This window comes from Verticillium nonalfalfae (genome assembly GCF_003724135.2).
Source record: "Verticillium nonalfalfae strain VnAa140/NRRL 66861 chromosome Unknown scaffold_19, whole genome shotgun sequence".
Classification (NCBI taxonomy): Eukaryota; Fungi; Ascomycota; class Sordariomycetes; order Glomerellales; family Plectosphaerellaceae; genus Verticillium; species Verticillium nonalfalfae.
In genome coordinates, this window is record NW_021167244.1 from 1 (window position 1) to 22324 (window position 22324).

The following is a 22324-nucleotide window of genomic DNA, read 5'->3' on the forward strand; positions in this document are numbered from 1 at the left end:
GATGTGGGTTCTTGCTTCTGCGTCTCTTTCTTGGGCTGGCGTTCGGGAAGGGAGGGGATGCATCTCTGGCTTGCGATATAAAAAGAAAAAGCGGCGTCGTGGCTGTTTCGGTACTTCGGACAGGCTCTAGACAGGATTCGGTCATCATCATGCTATTCCGTTCGCCCTTGTATTCTTGAAGCCGTCATGTCGGTGGAAACACCAGAGCGACCACGCTTCTTTATGTGCTTTGCTTACTTTGCAACCTATTCTCTTTGGATAAAAGGTTGTCTACATGGTTCCTCTGCCAGAACTCGGATGAACATGCCCAAGCCTGCCGCCCCCCCCCCCCCACCAAAGTCTGATCCGACCCGTTTGTACCCAAAATGTGACCCAGGACGCGCTATATATATGCTATGAAAAAGATGCTCCCCCAAAAACAAGATCCCATGATACCGCTCGAATCACCGCCATAAGCGTCGAGTGGGTGAATCAATTCTGCCAAACGCCTCCTGTGACAACTACTAGTCCTCTCTAGGCGTGCTCAAGGAGTAGGGGCCATGGACTGGTACTCATACGACGCCGCCCGTCAAATCCCGGGCTACCAAGCTATTCCGCCAGACATGAAGAAGAAGAAGTTAAGAAGCCAATGAGGGATGATCCCGAAAATCTGGGTCAGCAGCGCCTCGGCAATCTGACACCATGTGACCTGAAGCTGCATCTTTGTTCCGATCTGCCTTTTCTATTCCTTTGACAATCTGACATCAGCCGGATCACCCGAGAACCGCATCACCCGGGATGGGGATCGGCGGCAGCGACTGGGCCTTGGCCAGCATGCCGGCGAGGATCTCGATGTGGTTGACAAACGTCTCGTTGAGCATGGTGGAGCCCTTGTCCGTCTTGCCCTCCTCCGTGACCCAGTCGGCACCCCAGACGTCGGGCGGGATGACGGCGCCGTCGTAGAGGGCGATGCGGACGGGCCACTCGAGGTGGGCCCACCAGGGGCTCGCGGCCTCGAACTGGGAGACGATGCCCATGACCTCGCGGCGGGCGGCGCCGTGCAGCCACCAGACGTTCTCGATGCTCTTGAGGCAGGCGAAGAAGCAGGCGAGCACGACGAGGGCGCGCGGACGGCGGGCCTCGATCAGGTCGAGAAAACGCTTCGACACGGTGGCCGGGAAGGCGAGGGCGGCGCCGCGGTGCGGGATCTTGTGCGCCCAGTTGAGGACGGCGACGGCGTGGAGATAGGTCTGTTTGGTCGCCATGACGGTCACGGGGCACGGCTCGGTGGCGAGCTCGTCGTCGAGGTCCGTGAGAAGGTGGCCGAAGAAGGACGTAGGGGCACAGCCGTCTAGGTCCAGCTGCAGCACGGGCTGCGAGTCGATGATGGGTATGACGATGCCCGAGGAGCGGAGCCAGGGCCAGGACGAGGCGACGACCGTCTTGACACCCTGGAAGGCGTGGAACCACGAGAGCGGCAGCGTGTAGACGCTCGAGGGGTCGGCAGGGTTCGCGTCGTCGCGGATGAAGATGCGCGAGGCAGACGACTGGAAGGCGATGAGGGTGGCCGTCAGGAAGAGGGCCTCGGCGTTGGACTCGTTGATCCCTTCGTTCAGAGAGGCGCAGTACGCGGACAGAGACGAGGCCATGTAGGAGTGGGAGGCGCGGGCGAGATCCTTGTCGTCGGGGTTGAAGGAGCGGAGGTGAAGGGCGGCGACGGCGAGCATGGCGTCGGCGAGATAGTTGGCGCCGCTAAAGGCGAGGCGGGGGACTGTGTTCTGCCAAATATCGTCGGTGATGGGCGAGTTCACGACGAGGGTGCGCGATGTCATGGATGTGTACTGGTGCATCAGGCGAAGCTCGAGGAGACGGTTCGTCGGGGACTTGGTGCTGATGGTGGGCGTCGACGGCATGGTGTAGAGAGGTGTGGCAAATGACAGGGCCGGTGATGTGACGCCTTGTAACGGTGTCCTGAGGTCGCTGAGCGATGGTATGGTGGGAGAGGAGGCGGGCGTCGAGGCGTCTGCCGCTGAGGCCGTTGTCGAGGCGGGGGCTGCCGGCGATGGTGCTGAGGCGGTAGCGACGAGATCTTCGACGATGTCGGGGTTCTGAAAATCGCATGCCACGCCGTGCTTGAGGCAGTTGCCGCATCGTGGATGAACTTCATCGCACTACAGTCGCGTCTCGTTAGATCCGAGGGTCCGGCATGGCATGGCGAGTGGGAAGAGAAGGCAGCGGTGGAGGGGACAGACGTTACCTTGATCTTGCGCGACTTGCACCGCCGACAGCCTGCCCTCGATTTCTTGTGTGATCGTCGGGGAGGCATCCTACGGGGCGTGAATGAGTATGGAGGGATATGTGTTCGAAAGCCTAGGGTTGAACTAGGTATTCAGGCGCATTGCGCAGGTTGAAGTAGATTTGGTGTTGCTCGGAGAGTGGAGGCTTTCAGCAGCGAAGATGATGGCACGTAGTTCGAGTGCCCAAGGCAAGTGAAAATCGCTGTATTGTACTACCAGTCGTGATACTCTGCAATACGCGTAAGGGCGTCGCTATGACGCTCAAAGTGGTCAATTTGATCGTGGTCGGTTCGCAAAGGGCAAATGGCAGGTGATCGGTGAAGTCGTCGTGTAGTAGGTGAAGACAGCGGGGGAGTTGTGAGAGACATGAGCTGACAGGGGCTGCCTGCACACTGTCTGCCCAGTGCTCAGCCACGCTATCGCTGTAAGGGCCCGCCCTGTCAGTGGTCATTCAGCGCTGTTCGATTGGAGCCTGTGCCTGAAGGAAAACCCGTTCAGGGGGGGGGGGGCCATAGGTAAATGGAGTGGGGGGGGCGAAGCGGGGAGAACAGGGGCACAGTAGGAGAAGGATGGACATGGTGTGGCTTGAACAGATCCGACGCAGCCACAGGTGCGCGGCAGCCACAGGTGCGCGGCCAGACTCCACGTCCCGGAGCCGAAGCGGCCATCAGACGGGCGCCGGAGAGCGGGGCGACTGTATGCCGACCGGGGATGGTGGATGCGCCGGTGCCCTCCTACGATGGGAGGGATTGCGAGTTGCCCATGTGCTGCTGCGCTTGCAGCGCGCGCCGAGGAGGGTCGGAGGGGGGCGCAGAGTGGCGTAGGGTGGACAGATCCGCAGATCTGGGGGAGCGAGGTTCGAGCTGACAGCCTGCGTATACAGCCCTGTGCCAGCCTGTCTTTGCCAGGCACGAAATGGCCGTTATTGGGCCATCCGTCCAGGGCATCCGATGATGTGATCAAGCAGAAGCGACAAGATGGAGGGGGGGGTTCCCAGAACATGAGAGCTTCATCAACGCGCCATGTGAAGGGCTGGTCTTGGTGCAACACCGCACCCTCTGCGGTTTAATAGCCTAGCTTGGCGAATACTCGGCATTTGAAGGACGGTACGTGACTGGGTTGTCGGGGTTTGCTCAGGACGTGTCAAGGCCATTGGCGGCATTCAATATGATGTGAACACGCGCCTCTGGCGGCGGGCAAGAAAAGTGAGCGAACCCAAGATGCGGGGTCGAGTGCGATAAGGCCCGTGAAAACATACGCAGGATCGGGGACCATGTGCAACATGGGTTGTCTGATCCATGTGTGCAAGTCCGTGTGTCTGTGTGGCCCAACAGAAAGGACTGCCAGGAAAAAATGCAACCATCTTGAGTCGCTCATGGTTGGCGTTGTTGGAAGGAGAATAGCACCAGGGTTGGCCCCTCCATGATCCTTGGAGCATCGGCCGTACCATTAGTCACGTCTGACCCGAAAGTGGCCGCTCGTTGAGCCGCGCCCTTCGGGTTTCGGCTTTGAAATACACCTGACGGGCAAGCCTGATGATGTCAGGACGGAGAACAGAGGACAGACAGCAGACTCTCGGCAGGGCGCGTGCGACACGCTGCCTCGGCCGCATGTTGTGATACTGGGTCAATATGTCAGCAGCATGAGCATCAGCATCAGCCCCCGGAGTGTCGCTCTCCAGACGGCCGCCATGACCGGATTGATCATGCCGCCGCAAAATGACGGAAGCGCCCTGGGAGGCCAGGTTCGAGGGTAAGCACCTTCCAGGTTCTCGATCGGAGTGTCTGAGCGGGCCCCTCTCGTTCGTGGACCTTCTGGAAAGCGGAACGGCTTCTAGCGGTGAGCTCAAACCCGATGCTTTCATCTGGACATGGATAGTCTGCTGTCCCTCCTTCCGTAAAGGTGACTTTGCTCCATGCCCATCGATAGATGAGACCTCAGATAATGCAGCAAGGGGGCACTACGGATGCCGCCATCGTTGATCACATCATACCGATGCAAACGCACCAAAGAGGTCGTCTCGAGACATGGGCAAACCCTAAAACAATAGTTAAGGGACAAGCAAACATGCGGCGAAGGGGCCTTGTTGATCACGACATTGCTGGGCCAAAGACATGCACACGGAAGGGGAAGGGAGGGAAACGGCCAGTTTAGGGGGGGAGGGGCGTCGTTGAGTCATCATCGGGTCAGAGACGGGATTGCGTGATCGAGCTTGTCCCAGAGCCGCAGCCGAAAGGGAAAAAAAAAGTTGAAGGAAAAATGCAGAAGGAAAAAAAAAAACTCCCATTCCCGAGGCGGCGGGGACATTGATGGGCCTTTGAAGTGACCCGCAAACGACGAGGTACCGTGCTGTAGGTACCTACTTGCAGGTAGGTAAGGTAGTTAGTTGGGCGTTGGCTGTTCAGAGGGACACCTGTGAGGAAACAGATGGTTCCAGTGGTGTGCACGCTGTACTGTCCCCTATTCCGTTCCCTAGGCAGGCAAGGCAGGAGGCACCCTGCAGACGAGTGCGGGGCAGCCGAACGACGGATCGCCTGATGGGGCAACAGGAGCTAAGGCCGAAAGGGTACGTACCTGCCAGCTTATCGAGCAGGAAGCTGCTTAGCTCACGCCCAGCGAATGCCGGTGCCCCTCCATCCCTCCATCCATGGACTTCGACGCTTCACCGGGCGGGCGCCAGCAACCTTTTACGTTTTTACCCTATAATTACGACAAGCCCTTTCCTCCTCCCTCGTCATCTCTGCCTTCTGCTCCATTCTCTCTTCTCCGTGTCGTCTCTTGAAGCTCTCCGCTGGCCTGTTGATCTCCATCGCCTCAGCGACTTCATTCACCGTGATAACACGATCTACCCAGGATAGCCAGCCAACCTTCCAGGCATATACCATCAACACCACCAGCTCCTCCTTCACAACCACAGCCGCCACAATGACCGTCCCTCTCGCCGATCACCCCATCGAGACGCCGCCTCGCGCGCCCTCGCCTGTTCACAACTTTGGCACCCTTGCCGTCCACGCTGGCAGCCCCCACGACCCCACGACCGGCGCCGTCATTGAGTCCATCTCCCTGTCGACGACATTTGCCCAGACTGCCGTCGGCAAGCCTGTCGGCGAGTACGAGTACTCGCGCTCCTCGAACCCCAACCGCCACAACTTTGAGACGGCCGTCGCTGCGCTCGAGAAGGCCAAGTACGCCCTCGCCTTCTCTTCCGGCAGCGCCACCACCGCCGTCGTCCTCCAGTCGCTAGCCGCCGGCTCGCACGTCATCTCCGTCTCGGACGTCTATGGCGGCACCCACCGCTACTTCACCCAGGTCGCCAAGGCCCACGGCGTCAAGGTCACTTTCACGCCCGAGATTGAGGTCGACATCTCGGCCCACATTACGCCGCAGACCAAGCTCATCTGGATCGAGACGCCCTCGAACCCGACCCTCCGTCTCGTCGATGTGCGCGCCGTCGCCACCCAGGCCCACCAGCACGGCATCCAGGTCGTCGTCGACAACACGTTTCTGTCCCCCTACGTCCAGAACCCACTTGACCTCGGCGCTGACATTGTCGTCCACTCGGTGACGAAGTACATCAACGGCCACTCGGACGTTGTGATGGGCGTCGCCGCCTTCAACTCGGACGACCTCCACGCCCGCCTCTCTTTCCTCCAGAACGCCATCGGCGCTGTCCCCTCGGCCTTTGACTCGTGGCTGGCTCACCGCGGCCTCAAGACGCTGCACCTTCGCGCCCGCGAGGCCACGCGCAACGCCACGGCCGTCGCCACGGCCCTCGAGGCCTCGCACAATGTCATCGCCGTCAACTACCCCGGCCTCGACTCCCACCCCCACCGCCACATTGCCCGCAAGCAGCACCGCGACGCCATGGGCGGCGGCATGCTCTCCTTCCGCATCCGCGGCGGCCACGCCGCCGCCGAGCGCTTCTGCCAGCTCACCCAAATCTTCACCCTCGCTGAGTCCCTCGGCGGCGTCGAGTCGCTGGTCGAAGTCCCTTCGAGCATGACCCACGCCGGCATCCCCCGCGACCAGCGCGAGGCCGTCGGCGTCTTTGACGACCTTGTCCGCATCAGCTGCGGTGTCGAGGACGCTGCCGACCTCGTCCGCGACGTCATCAGCGCGCTCGACCGCGCCGTCACCGAGCAGAAGATCAACGCTGCCAATGGCAACAGCAACGGCAACGGACACTAAGCCTCTCTCGTCTTCTTTCAGCTGATGACATGATACGAGAGAGGGGGAGGGAGTATGTGTGCGTGTGTGTTGGCGGGAAAACATCTATTTTTGCACGGAGAAAATCCGAAAGCGGCATGGCGGGAACGATTCGATTTTGATTTTTTTTTGTCATACATTCAAAATCTAAGCCCCATTCGGGAAAGGGGTTGAGTTTGAACGATATACCAGAGGCACGAAAGAAAAGCGGCTCGACGACATTCCGACTGAGAAGGATGGCGCGGGGCTGAGAAGTTTCGCGGTTGCGGCTGAGGCTGACCGCCGAAGGCAGAGTGACTACCTTGGGCCAGCACGTCATTTGGCGGGGGGTTTGCGTGATCACAGGGCTGCATGACAGTTTCTCTTGTTTTTGGGGGGATGGGAGGTTTCCGTTTGCGAGGGATGACAGAAATCGTGGGGGGAATAGATGAGATGAGAAAAAATAAAGAACAACAGTCTTGACTCTGATTTGGAGTTTGGGTGCATTAGCCTGTGATTGGGGTCGTATCAGGCAGGCTAGACGAACGAACGGACGGCAGTATTAGTGGTCACGGAAACGAGAAATCGCATTGTGAAAACTACCTAGACGAACGGAAGGGACTCGTGGGGTATCTTTTGCTGCTGTATGTGTGCTCGACAACTCCATCAAAGACGCAAAAAACCCCGTGGGCTTACCAGACGGAATACTGTACATCTATCTACCTCGCGACAACAGCTCACTCGTCGAGAAAATTCATGTTGAGCAGGTTCGCCGCCAGCCAGCCGCCTTCCTGCGCCGGCTCTCCGGCGACGCCATCGCGCAGGGCCGCCTCATCGCGGTGGCGCTGAATCTCGTTCATGCCGCGAAACGCCGTGTCGGCGATCGCGTGCAGCGTCTGGAGCGTGCCGGCGTTGGAGTTGGGGTACAGGCCGTCGAGGCTGCGGTGCCAGCGGCCGGTTGGGTCGTCGACGGCCGCGTGGTGGGCGTTGGCGTCGTAGTCGACGATGGCGAGGCCGCCGGCGGGGCGGGGTCGGAGGTTCGCGACGAGGTGATCGTGGCTGCTGTCCTCCGGGAGGAAGACGACGGGGCGGACGGCGGGCGGCGGGGACGGCGGCTGGGCGTAGCCGAGGGTCACCTCTACGAAACGCTGGGCGAGGCTGCGGCCGAGGCCGCTGGGGTCGACAAAGTCAAAGTCCGGGCTGGCGGCTTCGGGGAGGATGGAGCCGCCTTGGAAGAGGTCTTCGTGGAGAAAATGGTCGTAGCTGAGGGAGGAGGCGCGGACGAGCTCGAGCTTCGGCGCGAGGATGCGGAACTGCATGGCCATCCACAGGTTGTCGTCTTCGGGCCGCTGGTTTGGCAAGCCGATCCAGAGGGACTTGGTCGTGTCCCGGTTGTGGGTGGTACTCTGCTCGACCTTGAGGTACACCTCGTTGAGGATGAGGGTGCGGAGCGTGGATCCAAAGTTCCAGGCGGCGGACTGGAGGTTCATGGGAGAGATATCGAGGCGCTCGAGCGCGAGGCTCGTGAGGGAGGGGTGGGCGTGGAAGCTGGGCGGCACCGGCAGCGCGAGAGCCCGCCACTCCAGTATGCTGGTAAGCCAAGCTTTGGTCTGTTTCAGGAGACCGCGCGGCGGGCGGTCATCGTCGGTGCCCACGAGGCGGAGGCTGTCGAGCGACTCGGCGATGCGGAACATCTCCCAGAGGAAGCGACCCCAAGCGGTGAGGATGCGTGGGTCTGCGAGCTCGACACGGCGGATAGTGAACATGGCGTGTTTGAGCCCGGAAAACACGTGCATCATGCTGCGCACATCGCTAGGGTTCTTCCATAGGTTGTAGATGGTCTGGTCCGTGATGTTCTCGATAACGAGAGTCTCCAGCCTGACAGGTTCTGGGCCGGTAGGGTCCATGTTCTTAAATCGTTCGGCGAAGGCGGAAAATGTGTTGGCCAAGATCATGGTGGCAGTGTTGCAGCGCTGACCGACAAGCTGGCAGGGAAGATTGATGCGAAGCCGGTTAATTTGATCACAATTGAAGCACATGTCGAGTAGCCTCTTGTGATAATCAATCTCGGTGAACGAGGTATCGCTCATGCAGTATCGATATTGCAGAGAGTGGATGAACTCCTTCATGCTGGGAAGAGGTTCGAGAAGCGTTGACAGAAATTCAACCTCGACTTGAGGACTCGTCAGCTGGACAATGTGATTGCGCAGGGGCCGACATATACTGACACTCGTCACGCAACACCATCATGTCAATGTACATGCACTTGGCGTATTTGCCGATGGTTTGGAGGGCATCAACATCCGGAATGCGGCGGCCGCTCGCTTTGCTCAAGCGACTGAAATCCAAAGCAATGGTCCGGCACGCAAACGGCTTTAAGAATCGATCGAAAACACGGCAGACTAGGCGCAGCTCTAGCACGGTATTCCGAGGCCCCTGCTGGGCACACTGCTGTAGGATAGCATCGATGAGCTCTCGTGGGAGGCGGTCCATCGGGGGCTTGTTGTTGGCTAGCGCGGCAAGATTGTATTCAACAAAGTAAGAACGATGCCCCGTCAGCTTTAGTTCGCTTCCTCGTCACAAAAAGAGACCTAGTGTATTGCATTGATCCTCGTCTTTGCTGGTAACAATGTTGAAGCAATGTCGACATTGAAGAGGGGACGTGAAGGAGGTGCTGGCCGGCGGTGGAGAGCTGTGGACCTCTTATCAGGGGGTGACCGATAGATAGCACGGGCCAACAGACGTCGCCTTTATTTCGGACCCCACGTTGCTGCCATCCAGCATTCGGCTTCTATCTAGTCCTTCCAGCCAGTCTTCCTCGCATACCACTTGACCAAGTATACCAAAGCAATGAGGACTGGCACCTCGATCAGCGGCCCGACAGTTGTGGCTAGCGCCTCATCCGAATCAGCTCCAAATGACGCCACGGCAATCGCGATTGCCAGCTCAAAATTGTTGCTGGCCGCTGTAAAAGCCTGGGTGCTTGCCAGTCCATAGCGGAATCCCAGCCTCCGCGTGACGAATAGCGTTGCAAAGAAGATAACTGTGAAGTACACGAGCAGAGGAGCAGCCACACGCACCACTGACACGATCTGATGCACGACTTGAGCACCCTGTGACCCAAAGAGAACGACGATGGTATAGAGTAACCCAATGAGCGACCACGGCGCCAGGAAGGGGATGATCTTTTTGGAGTATGCATCGGCCCCCACGGTCAAGAGAAACCCGAGGCGTGTGACAATGGCAGCGCCGAGTGGAATGCCAAGGAACACGCCCACGGCCGTGGCGACGGTCGAGTACGATACGACGAGATCATTGTTGCCACCAATGACGCGGAGGAACAGCAGGGCAACAGGAGCGAAGAGAACGATCTGAAGGAACGAGTTCACGGCGACGAGTATTGCACAGTAGTCGTTGTCACCACCGGCCTGTAATCGTCAGTCGTGCAATCCAGCGACGCAGTGGAAGCGTCAACTTACCAAGTTCGTCCAGATCAGAACCATGGCGATACACCGTGCAATGCCGACGAGGATGAGACCGTTTCTAAGTCCCTCCTGGTCTGGAAGGAATGCCCAGCCCAGAGCAAGCTATTGTGAGGTCAGCTCTGAGCGCAAGAGATGCGGGCGAGTAGTTTTACCATGAAGAAGGGCGCCACGATCCAGTTGACGACAATGCTGAAACCCAGCTGGATCCAGATCTCGCGGGTGCGGAAGATAATGTGCAGCTTCTCGTACTGAACCTTGCACAATATGGGATACATCATGACGAGCAGACCAATGGCTAGCACGGTCAGTGAAGAGTTCTTGTCCTGGGGCCTCGGTATTCTTACCAATTGGCACAGATACACCAACGAATTTGCCCTTTTGCAGCGCCGGCCCGACGCTGGGCACGAAGTTACCCAGCAGGATACCAATCAACATGGCCAGGAAGATCCAGACAGCCAGGTATCGGTCCAGAATTCCGAGGGAGCCGAAAGTCGACTTTTGCGAGCCTGGTGGAGGAACCTGTTGCTCGACATCTGCTGCACTTCGTTCTGTCTTGGGTTCGTGGCCGACATTAACAACCTCGTTCGGGCCAATTTTTGGCCCTGCAGTCAGTGGCACTGTTGTATTCGTTGTCATGATTGAAGAGAGGATGAATGTGCATAGAAACTCTAAAGACAGGAAGTGTAGAAATATGACACACAATCACCAGATCCAGTCTGTCTTCCGAATTTTGAAGGCACGATACTCGAACATGAACAGAGGGACATCAATGGGCAGGCGCCAGAGTCCACAGCGTTGAGCCAATCATAGCACGCCAGTGACATTCACTCTCACTGGTTTTTCTCTCGTTCGGAGCAAAGCGGTGTCCAACGGATGCTGGCTGGCGACGGTACCTTATCGCTTATCGCAGACTTCTTCCGGGCCGGGGTCGCACCGAGCAAGCCAGGACGATATGCCCCACCTGGAGAAGCCAAAACCATTGAAAGGAAATCGCGAAAATTTCCATCCCTCTCCTGCCAACCCTTCCACTTCTTCTCCCAGCATTGAGTCTCAAACATTGTGTCACCAGTCACCATGACCATGATCCGGGTCGTCGCTCATTTTCCCGCCTCAGGAGCACGTCATTCAGCATTCCTCTCGTTCTCAGCCATGACTTGATCTCCTGGATTGGATCCTGGATTGGACAATGTTGCACGATCCCCAATCGAGCCTGGCCTTGATCTATTTGATCGACTCTCGGCCAACAGGAGGACAGTGGCAGCTTCTGATTGTCTGGCATTCTACGAGCCGTCGGTCGATCGCCGATCAAGATCATACATGCCGTGATGCTGGCGTTGTGCAAGTGCCGGCGCGTCTCGCGACAAGCGGCAACGGACGCCGCTCCGACGAACGTCCTACCAATGGAGACATACTGACTTACAGCTCTCCCTCCCCTTTGAACCACCAAACCAAATCAACCACGGCATTAGTGTGTACAGCAAATGAGCTACCTGTGCTCCCCTTGCTGAAGGAATATCCATCGTGCCAAGATGAAAAACACATGCCCTACCATTACCAAACACCCATGCCGCTACTCTCTAAGGCTTGGGTGCATGAAGATGGGGCAACAAAACACATCTCTCCCTCGCGACATGCTAGTTGTCTCCGCCGAATACAAATGGCCAATGCGTGAATCAACCTGGTTTGCGACACGCTGGAATCCTGTTGTCTCTGGCCCTCGCTGCAGAAGTGTCGGATTGTCAAGAATCCGATCATCAAATGATCGTCAAATGGCCTCACCGTCGTCGAATCAACAACCGAAATTGTTGTCATGTTGGTCTCCGTCGGTTTCGCACTCGCTCAAGTGTCGACCACGAGTTCTGCTGACTGACCTGACGCGCCTCTTTCTGTCGAATGGCGTGGGGATCGACAGGAGGGCTTCGCTTGCCGCCCAACCGCTCCACGCGCTCATCAGACTCCGTCAAAACAAAGAAAATGCGCGCCTCCTGTTATTGATGAAAGTTCGATCAGCGACCACGTTCCTCCCAGGAGCCTCGGTGAGAGCAAAGCAGCAATTCCCCACTCACTGCTTACCCTGCTCCCTTTCTCCTCTCCGCTGGCTCCGTCGTCCGATCTCCGTCCTGTCGGCTCACTGGTCGACCAAATAGCACCCGATCAATCACTAGCTGATTGCTTCAATCGCATTTGGTCCCCGTAAACTCAATCCAGGAATTCCTCTGGGCGGTGAGCACATCCCCTGGTCTCCCGCACAGAGGAGTCCCGGTTAGCTCGGCTGCGGGGTCACCAGGGGGGGAGGGGGCGGGAGGAAGGTTGGCAGCATCGCAGTCAAGCACTCGTCAGACCATTTTCACTGCCGCTTTGGGGGACAAGCTGAGTCCTGCATTGACTGGCTAACGCGCTGTAAGCATGATAATCCGTACCAAAATCGAACAGGTGAGGCACAGGCCGCAGTGTCAACGGATCTCCCCCTGGCCCCCAACCCGGCCAACTGACAAGAACTGGTGGAACACACTACGCATGCCGGCCAGGCAGGCAAGGGACGACACAGAAGCAGCCGAGGGGCTCCTTTTCAGGGTCTTGCTGCGGAACCACCATCCTTGCTCAGCTGAGGAGCCCCTGGATGCACAAGTCGCTCACCAAGGCAAAAGCTGCACGGCCATGGGACTGCAATTTTAGAAGTGTCCGGTCTGCGCAACCGTGCCCCCCTCAATGAACTGCTGCGCGTGATGCCAGGCTTGCGGCATCTTCCATCGTTCGTCTCGATTCGGACATGCACCGAGTATCGCAAGCATCGACGGCATTGCAAATCGCGTCTCAACCCTCAGGAAGAGGCTCGGGAAGAGGGCGAGCACGGGCAGTGGGATGACGAGGTCAAAGTAGTCACGAAGCAGTGTTTTGGACTGTTAGGTTCGGACATCCGCGTTCGGTTGCAACACAACAGACGGGCGGCCCGCCGTGGGGCCAAAAGATCACTGAAGGACAGGTATGGTGGATGGTTGGACGGAATGACGTCCGACGTGGCTCCCTTACTCCGGATAGACGACATGTAGCCCACGAACACCCTAATGACCTGCCTCGGCCGAGTCACGCCCCATTCGGTGTGGCCTTGGCATTGGCCTGAATGGGGCGGCCACCTGGCGTGTCACACATTGCATCGCGCCGGCGAGAGCCATCCATTTTGGCAAGTTGTGAAGTGGCTGACATTTGATGATGCGTCTGGGCGGAGATTGAGCCATAGTTATGCACGGCGAGCCCTCAGGTCATGCAAGCCATGGAGGTTATCCGAGGCACTGATCCTCACATCGTCCAAAACCAACGCGACTCACTCGCCAGCGATTTACCAAAATCTAGCCAGGGCAGGTCGAGGGGCGGCCCCAGGTGCCTTAAGCGCCTCTCAACGCTAGCGAAAGCTAAGGCCGAATCCTCAGACGACAGGCGAGACATGCTGATCAGTGGTGCATGAATGGGCTGTCATTCAGAGAGCAAAGAAGGCTTCGAGCCCACCCCCAAAGCAGCAACCTCACCAAGAAGAGGCGGAGGCTTGGGCGGGCGCATGCACTGTCCCCGGCCTCGGGTTCCCTGGCCTTTCCGCCAAGCGACCCTGATTTTTTTCATTAATTTTTTCTAACCAGGCCAGGTTGCTTCAGGGGTCAGGGTTGGCATGACAGAGTGAGCTTCAGCTTGTACTATGAAATGCATTCTCTGCGCTGTGTCCGTGCTAGTGCGCCATTCTCTCTACCATCGGTGAGAGCGAAGACATCAGCAGGCTAGGCGGGAAAAGAATGAGCGACAAAATTCGATAAAGCGGAGGCAAAGAAATCTCGCTGCGTCATGGGAATTGCGGACTTGATTGCGATGGCCCGTTCGTGTCTCGAGAGCCAGGTTGGGGCCTGCTGTGCCACCATGTCAGCCCTGCGGGGGGGGCGACGACCACAGGAACAACCAGCAACAGTTTGGATTCGATCAGCAAGACGAGACGCTGAGGCGAGCAAGCGAACGACTGAGTGGACCAGGCGGGGCGTCGACAACCTGACGCGCTGCTTCTGCTATCCGTGGATCCCGAACGAGCAAGCTGCCCTGGTCAGTCTTTGGTCGGGTGGCCGTGTCCGCTGGCCGCTTTCTGGTCTTGGAAGGCCTGCCTTTGTGACCTTGGGAGGCCGAGAAGATGCTCACTCCATCATCGTCTCTTGTTATTGACAAGCAAGTTCCGCAACTGGCCGCCCCCGCTCTCGTATCAACAACAAAGGCATCGACTGGACCCGAGGCGAATCCAGCAAGCAATACGACGTCTTCTGTGGCATCTCCATCTCATCATCGCATACGCCCCTGTCCGCTCACCCCTTGGCCCGCCCTGTCCTTCCCCCCCTTCAGATCGCAGATCGGGCGGTGTCTCGGAAGCATTAGTGGGCAGGCGGTTATTAATCTGCAACAGTACCGACAGCAGTGACAAGACCTTTTAACATTACAACTCCTCACTATTACGACAGGCGTTCCTCACTGAGCTCCGCCGTGAGTTGACTAGCCTTCAGCCCGCCGACCGAACTAGCTCCCCCCAAAGCCCGCCTAGGCAGACCCAAAGGAGGCAAGGCACAGCCTGCAGGGAATCCGTCTTAGCCACCGTCTTAGCGATCCCATAACCATCCATCCTCCTCTTCCCTTTCTGATATCTGAGACGTACCCGCCCAAAAATCTCACGCAGGGGAAAGCCTCTCCTGGATTCTTGCACCTTTCGCCCCTTCGACTTTCCTGTCCCTATTCCAACGCCAAACCCGCCCGCACAGCAATTTGCGGGACTTGACTCGTGCTGATAGTACGAAGCACGACGGACGGGCAGACCAGACGAAAGGAGCGCTTTCTTGTCTCGCTTCGGGTCTCCTTTGTTCATATCCCACTCTGCCGGCCAGAGATACAATTCTCTGTCATGACGCCGGCGGCCCCGAGGAGCTCTTGAACGAACCACCGTCCTCCACCACACGCCTACCAGCATCGGCCTGTCACACCGAACAACACCGTCCAACCGAACTCGGGACTGCTTCCTTGAGCTGTCCGCCCACCATAGCACCGTAACGATTGCGCTGTTCACGACCCCCCTTCAGCACCTCGGCCATGAAATGAATGGTACCGTGCTGACGATGGCTCCGGCCGTTGGTTTTGATACTACTTCCTTTGGCCGATCGCACTCTTCCCCGGACATCATGACGCCCAGCGCCATGCCCGGCCAACACCACCGCGGCGGAGGCACTAAGAGCTTGCCAAGCTTACCCTCGTTTGAGATTCCATCTTTCGACTCGACGCCTGATTTCGACTCAAAATTATACTTGGACGAGAGGATTGTTGCGCCGACGCAGGTCCTCAATGAAAAGAAAGCCGCAGCCGTCAATGTCGAAGCCGTGCGAACTCCCAACGATGAGAAGCCGAAGATGCTCAGGAGGTACTCCTTGGTGGAGAGGCCTAAATCCTGGCTCCCGGGTTCCAAGTCAGCGACCAGCATCAGAGACTACCTGTCGGAACGTCCGAGCACATCCGTTGGCGAGGATGCTTCAGGCTCTGGCCTCGCCGCGCCTGCACCAAGCGCGCCAGAGCCGCCAAAGGCAGAAGCGGATAGATCGGCGAGGAAACGAACAGATAGCTTCGCCAGCTTTGCACGAAAGGGTTGGATGTCGTCGTCACGGCCCCCCTCACCTCAACCCAGACACGAAAAGGTTGTCTCGCTGGGTGGCATGAGCCGCGACAAGGCCTCAAAGAGCACATCCGCCATTGCGGCAACGACCACGAAACCTGCAACAAAGCAGCCAGCTGTGCACGTCTCAGACGCAGAGACACCACGACCGGTTGACTCTACTAAGGGCACGACCCGCGCCTTTACTCGTGCCGGCAGTTACCTGACATCGAAAATGAAGGCTCGCCCGAATAGCATGCTCTTCCAGCTCGGCAACAACAACGACTCCGACTCAACGAGCTGCGCTTCTTCGGCCACCAGCCTAGCACCCCCGACGACGACATTTACCATCGAGCACCAAGGCACATTCAAAACAGCCTCCTTCGCCGAAGGCAGCATCACATCCACCGACGAATCCTCCAACGAAATGGTGCCACATCGAGACCCTCTCTGGAGCGCTTTCAAGAATCTGGACATCGAATTCGGCAAATTTCACGCTCGAACGGCCACGCAACGCATGCTTCTCATCAGAACCACCCTCGTGGTGTTCCTGAGGACCTACAACAACCACGCGTCAAATAAGAGTCTGTATCCCGAGGATGTCGAATTCCGCACGACTGTCTTGGACAGGTGGTGGAAAGGCATGCTCGACATGCTGGACGCGCGGGATCAGCAGCCGTTGCCAGGCGTGGACCGACCAATTCTTCTCGATGCCATCCTCATGATCATGATGCGACCCGAATGGAGACTGGTGACAACCTACATGATGCCCCTTGCAGACCGGTCACCAGCCGAACGAGTGCGCTCTCGCTCGTGGACTCAGTCCACGGATTCGTCTCTCGCCTCCAGCCAGGCTGAATTCCTAGCCGAATCCGCCGAGCATAACGTGCGGACCATGTTCGTTTCGAATCTCTTGACACAGATGGCTGTTGTGGTCGACAAAATGTCCGTTCGTCACGCGCCGCTCAGCCTGGTCAACTTCTGTGGCAAAGCATGCGCTTACGCCTTCTTCTTCGCGCCCGGTGCAGCTGACATGATGACCCGGCTATGGGGCCTGACACCCGACCTCGTTCGACGTACGGCTGATGAGTTTGGTCTGCCAAAGACCAACAACGGAGAGAGTGATGATATCGTGGCGCTCTTTCCGCCGAGCTTGGGATATCTGGGCTGGACAGACGTGAGGACGGTGACCAAGCGTCTCAAAGGCGTGCCGAAGCTGTCGCTCGCCGCGGCGCGCATCCCATGGTTCAGTCCCTGGATGTCGAGGTGGCGGGGTCGCGACACGGACCTGTTTTACATCTTTTGCAAACATTTCCATATTCTGAGCGAGGAGTTCATGCCGCAAGGCCTCCCGCTTCTTGAAAAGGCCCGCTCGCCTGGGTTCGTCATGGTCCAAGCCCAGGTGCTCTCCAACATCGACTCGACCATTCACCGATCAGCCACCGCCGACAACATGGGTATTCCACCACTGTACGATGTAGCCTACGGTATGGATGCCAATGTCATGGCGCTGGGGGCTGCGCCGACCGGAAATCTGCTCAAGGGCATGTCGGAAAACCGATTCATCGTTTTGCTCCGCGACTTTTTGTCAGAAGACTCTTTCGACTTTGCGCCATCCCGCCACACCTTTGCCGAGGCCAGCATGGCTGTTTTGCGCGCTGCGAGCAAGAGGACGTCCCTTTTCGACCACAACTCGTGCTTTACGCTGTGCGACTTCCTTGAAGAAGCTCTGCTTGCGTACGATCATTTTGAGGACGCCGACGACCCGAATCTGGACTATGTCGACTGGCCGTTCTGGTTCGATGTGTGCAAGAAGATGCTGGGGTCACACAACGCCATGACGGAGATACGGTTGCTATCGTTTATATTCACAACCTGGGATGCCGTCACGGCGGATCCCCGACGCAAGCAGGCAGTTTGCCTGGGCTGGCTTCTGACGGAGAAGACATTTAACGAATTATTTAATCACTGGTGTCCAATGGTGAGGGCGTACTTTATGCGACTTTTGTGCTGGAGAATCTGTCGGGATGCTGGCAGCGCCAACGAGATTGATGCGTAAGTTTCATCCTCGACGTCGTCCGGCTTTGCACGTTCGCTAATCAATGATCAGCAAAATCTTCATGGTAGTAGCAGCCCGACTCAAGACGACATGGTCCCACTACTTGTACCTCAAGCAGACTGCCGAACAGTCCGGCAAGTTCCCTCCCTCGACGGCTCCATGCCTCCCTACACCCGGCAAGAAATTTATGATCATCCGCACCGAACTCAACACACCCCAGCCGGGCCTCGGTCTCGGCTTTGACTCGTTTGCAAAGCTCAACATCAACGGCTCCAGCCAAGCCAACTCTGGTCTCATTGATTCCGGCAATGGTGGCGGCAAATCTGACAAAAAGCGCTGGTCCCTCCTCGGCAAGGTTCTCTCGATGACAGCCACGTCCGCAGGTTCTCCCACCGGGTCGGCAGGCAGCTCGCCGAAGCGCAACAACAGCTGGGAGGACAACTTTGAGCAGGCGCGCAAGGATCTTGCGGCCGCACGCACGACACCCCGACCGACGACTTCGCCCGCTGGGCCCCCTCCCCCGCCGAAGCCGACAGCAAACGGTTCTTCGGCCTCGGCTTCGTCCGATGGCTCGTCGACGGGCTCGTCGCCACTGTTCCAGGAGCAGCAGTACGTCTTCAAGTTCATCTTGGGCCTGCACATATATCAGCCCAACCAGCCACGCGAGCGCATTCTCGTCCGCCCGCGACTCCCCGCCCCGGCGCAGGCCTGGGTCACGACAAGATCGCGCAGCGGCAGCTCCCCTCGCTTGCCGGCCGCTAGGATGCCTGCGCCCACGCGCAAGGTCTCTGGCCTGAAAGAAGGTGGTCTCGTCAGTGGCGCCCGCAACGCGAGCCCTCTCTCGTCACCTCTGCGGCCGGAAGCCTCCCCACGACGGATCAGCAACGAGCCGGCGCCGCAGCTGTCTTTCTCGGCGAGCTTTACGCAGTCCCTCAGCGAGCCGCTTGACCGCACGGCCGTCGAGGCCATGGCGTCCGAGGGTCTCACCACCGGCGGTGACGACGCCGACGCTGACGACATTCCTCTGGGCGAGTCGCTGACGCAGCCGGTCAAGCCGGTCGGGTTCTACGCTTCGACAGGCATCTACACCGGCCGCTCTCTGGCGGAGTGGGGCGTCATCGTCGCCGAATGCAACGGTTTCATCGACCGACGCAGGGACGAGGGCGTGCTGGGCCTCAGCGAGGTCGAGGTCCCGACGCTTGGTGTCGAAGGTTTCAGGCGGATCGGATGAGGAGTGGAATGAGGCCATCCTTCTGCATTTCGTTTTCCACTTTTTATTTTTGCTCTCTGCATGTTGCGGCAGCATGGACCCTCGTGTCCACTTTGTTCTGTTTTCATCTGGGCTCGCAGCCCTCTCCTCATCGTTTTATGCTTGGGCTGGGAAATGCCCCTGGGGAGGCGCGTATTATACCTTATCATGACTAGTTCATCATTCGCGCCCGACGCGCGATTCTGGCGTTTCTTCTGCTTGGTTCTTCGTGCGTCCCGCTTGGGGATGGGGGAGATGGCTTTTATGACTGTCGGTGGCTTTATTTTTGGGGATTATACAGCATATGTTGAAATGTAGTTTAGGGTGTACTATCAATGTATCACTTGGAAGTTACGCGTCTACCGTTGTCTGTTTGGTGGTGATTGTGAGGTTTTGATGATCTGTGACTTGTTTTTCATGGCACGATACGAAGTCTCTGGCCTGATCGGGTCCATGATCAGGGGTTTCTGTGGGATAGTTTGATAATTACTGCCGTCGTGGGCACCATCTTCCGCCTTCCCAGTCAAAAACGAAGATGTGTTATGTTATGTGAATCACGTTTCGCCTTGGCAGCCGAATCAATTCGACAGGCGATGATATTCGAACATGAGAGAGCGCAAGTACGCAACCAACCATCTCATGCTGATAGTATTCATACCTGACCAACCTAGGAAAGCCGCACCAGACCGAGTGTGCAGCCGCCTTGGCCAGCAACGTCACGCCGACTTGCTCGCCCTGACAACAGCCTGCAGCCTCTCCAGCGCCTCGGGCCGGTACACGTCGGCCGGCCGGTAGTGCTCCTCGAACTGCCGCGTCTCGGCCCCGAGCACCACGAAGCGCCTCTTCGACCGGACGAAAATGTGCGCGTCCGGCTCCAGCACGTCGAGGCGGTCGAGCGTCGCGGCGCGCAGGTAGGCGATCGGCCCCGTCTCGACGCCGCCGTAGAAGGACCAGACGGCGACGCTGCAGCGAGGGCATCGATGGATCGTCTGCGCGGCGTGCGAGGCCGTGGGGGTCGGTACGCCGACTGTCTGGCCCTCCTCGCCTTTCCCCGCCGCGCCGCGGGTCGTGGCGGCGATGCCGCTGGGCAGGGGGCAGGGAGAGGGCTGGGGCGGACCGAGGGGGGTGTTGGTGCCCGGAAGGACGGGGGCCGCGGACGGGGCGGGGACAATGTGCGCGGTCTCGATGACGGCGTTGATGGTGAAGCCGGAGCCGGACTCGCGCTGGCAGAGGGGGCAGTGGCACGCGTGGACGACGAGGGGCGCCTTGGCGAGGGTGTAGCGGATGTGGCCGCAAGCGCAGCCGCCGTGGAGGGGGAAGAGGTCGGGGATCGATGCGTAGTGAGACATTGCGTGCCAGTGGGCTGCGAGGGGACTGGATGACTGGGGGTGCTGGAGGAATGTGGGCGATGGAGGCATGCCACGAGCATCGAACCTAGCTGAAGCCAACGAAGGATGGGAAGAAGAAGAAGAAGGCCAGAACAGGATGCAAAGGGGAGCACAGTCAAGGGAAGAAGGGCCAACAACGAGGAGAGTGAGCGAGCGGAAATGTGTGCGAGAGAGCAGGGCGCGTGATGGCGACGACTGGCCTATCAAGACTGGCGACACGTCCAAATGAGGAAGGGGAATTCACGTCACCGTCAGCAAAGCCCTCGTCCAGGTCCGATCCCACGAATACCTTGTCGATAAGGATGCTATCTGCGTCTTCTTCTTGACACATGGGCATGCTCGAGCATCTGTGTTTGTTGCTGTGCGTGATGCCATTCATTTTGCTGGTGGTGGTTGGGAGTCCTCCTCCTGTTCCCTCCGCCTGCGTGTGGAATGTAGCCTTCCCCTCTCCAGCCTTGCGCGAATATTGGTGAAGCAGTCTCCCGCAACCAGCTCGGCGGGTCGCTAGGTTGCGATCTCCAAAGAGGCTGGTGTTGCAACGTTGATGATCACGATTGACGACCGTTGGGTCACGCTGTTTCGGACCCTGAACGGATGGTGGTCGTTTGACCGCACGCGTGATGTGATGGTGAACAGTCTGACGAAGTTTCATACCCCTCAATGAATGGAGGGGTTCGACTGACGACAACCTCGTCATCATTCTGTTTGCGTCGAGTCCACGAGTTCACGAATCAATATAATGCTGGACTTTACCTCCATCCGAGTGTAGTTGGCCTCCATCACGCCTCTTGCGATACAGCACACAATCGTTCACTTCTCGCTCGCCTCACAAACTCATCGCAAACCCTCGCACTCAAGATGCAGCTCTTCGCGTTCCTTTCCATCTTTCTCTTCTCACTTCAGGTTCTCGCTGCGCCCTCGGCACACTTGCACCACCACCACCACCACTCGCATCGCCGGCATGTACACAAACATTCTGGCCATGTCCACGCCGATGTCCCCGCCGGGCTGCACCCAGAGGTGATCCTTCCCAGCCTCACCGGTACAGACGAGGCCGGCAGCGCCAGCAAGAACACATCAGCCCCAGCGGTAACTGAAGACTTGGTGCCACCGCCGCCCGAAGCCGGAAACGCCGTCTCTGAACTTCGCAGACGCGTTGTCGAGCCGGCCGTCGGCGCACGCGACGAAGACGCCGAGGCGGAGAAGGCCAATGTGCCGAGGAGCATGAGGGCCCACCTCGCAAAGTACAAGAGACGGGGACGCGGCCGTCGTCACTCCTGAGACGACAAACACGAACACACGACCGCAAGCTGCGCTGGTGGTTCAGGAAGCGCAGCGGGCCTGCGCACAGGCATGAGGCTGGTCCTCGGGGCTGGTCCTCGGGGCTGGTCCTCATCAAGTGGAGGGGGTTCGATTAAAGACCGAGTCACTCATTGGACGGGGTTGTGTTGCATTTCTGCCATGGTACGGACGTGGACGTGGTTTTGCTAATTGTGTTGATTCCCAGCTGAAAAGGGCCAAGGGAAATTTGTTGAAGCGAGCGCTTGCTTTTGAGAAGAGGGGGGGATATTGGATACCAAGGGGGCATCTGAACCCCAGATTTGTTGTTTATGTTTTTGTGTTCATCTCATCAGTCGTTTCGGCACCGAAGCCAAGAGCAGGTCTCGGGTTCGGAGGGCTCGTTCGAGCCAGCAGTCGTTTTCGCCAGTTTTCCATGATGGTCAGAGCTTGGTGTTCCATCGTGTATTGCACGGATTAGTTTCTTGATTAGCTTTTTTTTTTTTTTTTTTTGTTTCACCCAATGAGTCGGGATATTATGGTGTCAACCAGAAACATATTCGCCAAGAAGTTCTATAATGCTGTTCTCTATCTACCTTCCCGTGGTATTCAGCTGACGGCCTGCATGTGGAAGCCAGACTCGGCGAATGTTGCACACGGCGAACAACTTGACGTCCTGGAGCGGTTTGATGCACGTCCTGTACTAGATATATCTATATACAATATGTAAATCTCGATAGTCCTA

The 22324-nt window shown here is 58.0% G+C and overlaps 7 protein-coding genes across 7 annotated transcripts; 3 read left to right on the plus strand and 4 right to left on the minus strand.

Annotated features, from left to right (window-relative positions):
* Positions 1 to 752: 752 nt before the first annotated feature.
* Positions 753 to 2305, minus strand: D7B24_003187 (uncharacterized protein; the record flags this gene model as incomplete). Its single annotated transcript, XM_028637380.1, has 2 exons — positions 753 to 2150; positions 2237 to 2305. The coding sequence occupies 2 exons, from the start codon at positions 2303 to 2305 to the stop codon at positions 753 to 755; spliced, it is 1467 nt and encodes a 488-aa protein (XP_028497252.1).
* Positions 2306 to 5201: 2896 nt separating this feature from the next.
* CYS3 (cystathionine gamma-lyase cys3) lies at positions 5202 to 6464 on the plus strand (the record flags this gene model as incomplete). Its single annotated transcript, XM_028637381.1, has 1 exon — positions 5202 to 6464. One exon carries the CDS (start codon positions 5202 to 5204, stop codon positions 6462 to 6464), a length of 1263 nt encoding a protein of 420 aa, XP_028497253.1.
* Positions 6465 to 7198: 734 nt separating this feature from the next.
* On the minus strand, positions 7199 to 8954 carry D7B24_003189 (uncharacterized protein; the record flags this gene model as incomplete). Its single annotated transcript, XM_028637382.1, has 2 exons — positions 7199 to 8634; positions 8690 to 8954. The coding sequence occupies 2 exons, from the start codon at positions 8952 to 8954 to the stop codon at positions 7199 to 7201; spliced, it is 1701 nt and encodes a 566-aa protein (XP_028497254.1).
* Positions 8955 to 9256: 302 nt separating this feature from the next.
* Positions 9257 to 10582, minus strand: D7B24_003190 (uncharacterized protein; the record flags this gene model as incomplete). The annotated part of the gene is made up of 4 exons (XM_028637383.1): positions 9257 to 9889; positions 9941 to 10048; positions 10099 to 10241; positions 10291 to 10582. 4 exons carry the CDS (start codon positions 10580 to 10582, stop codon positions 9257 to 9259), a joined length of 1176 nt encoding a protein of 391 aa, XP_028497255.1.
* Positions 10583 to 15057: 4475 nt separating this feature from the next.
* Positions 15058 to 18895, plus strand: D7B24_003191 (uncharacterized protein; the record flags this gene model as incomplete). Its single annotated transcript, XM_028637384.1, has 2 exons — positions 15058 to 17660; positions 17716 to 18895. The coding sequence occupies 2 exons, from the start codon at positions 15058 to 15060 to the stop codon at positions 18893 to 18895; spliced, it is 3783 nt and encodes a 1260-aa protein (XP_028497256.1).
* Positions 18896 to 19629: 734 nt separating this feature from the next.
* On the minus strand, positions 19630 to 20262 carry D7B24_003192 (uncharacterized protein; the record flags this gene model as incomplete). Its single annotated transcript, XM_028637385.1, has 1 exon — positions 19630 to 20262. The coding sequence occupies one exon, from the start codon at positions 20260 to 20262 to the stop codon at positions 19630 to 19632; it is 633 nt and encodes a 210-aa protein (XP_028497257.1).
* Positions 20263 to 21159: 897 nt separating this feature from the next.
* On the plus strand, positions 21160 to 21582 carry D7B24_003193 (uncharacterized protein; the record flags this gene model as incomplete). The annotated part of the gene is made up of 1 exon (XM_028637386.1): positions 21160 to 21582. The coding sequence occupies one exon, from the start codon at positions 21160 to 21162 to the stop codon at positions 21580 to 21582; it is 423 nt and encodes a 140-aa protein (XP_028497258.1).
* Positions 21583 to 22324: the final 742 nt, after the last annotated feature.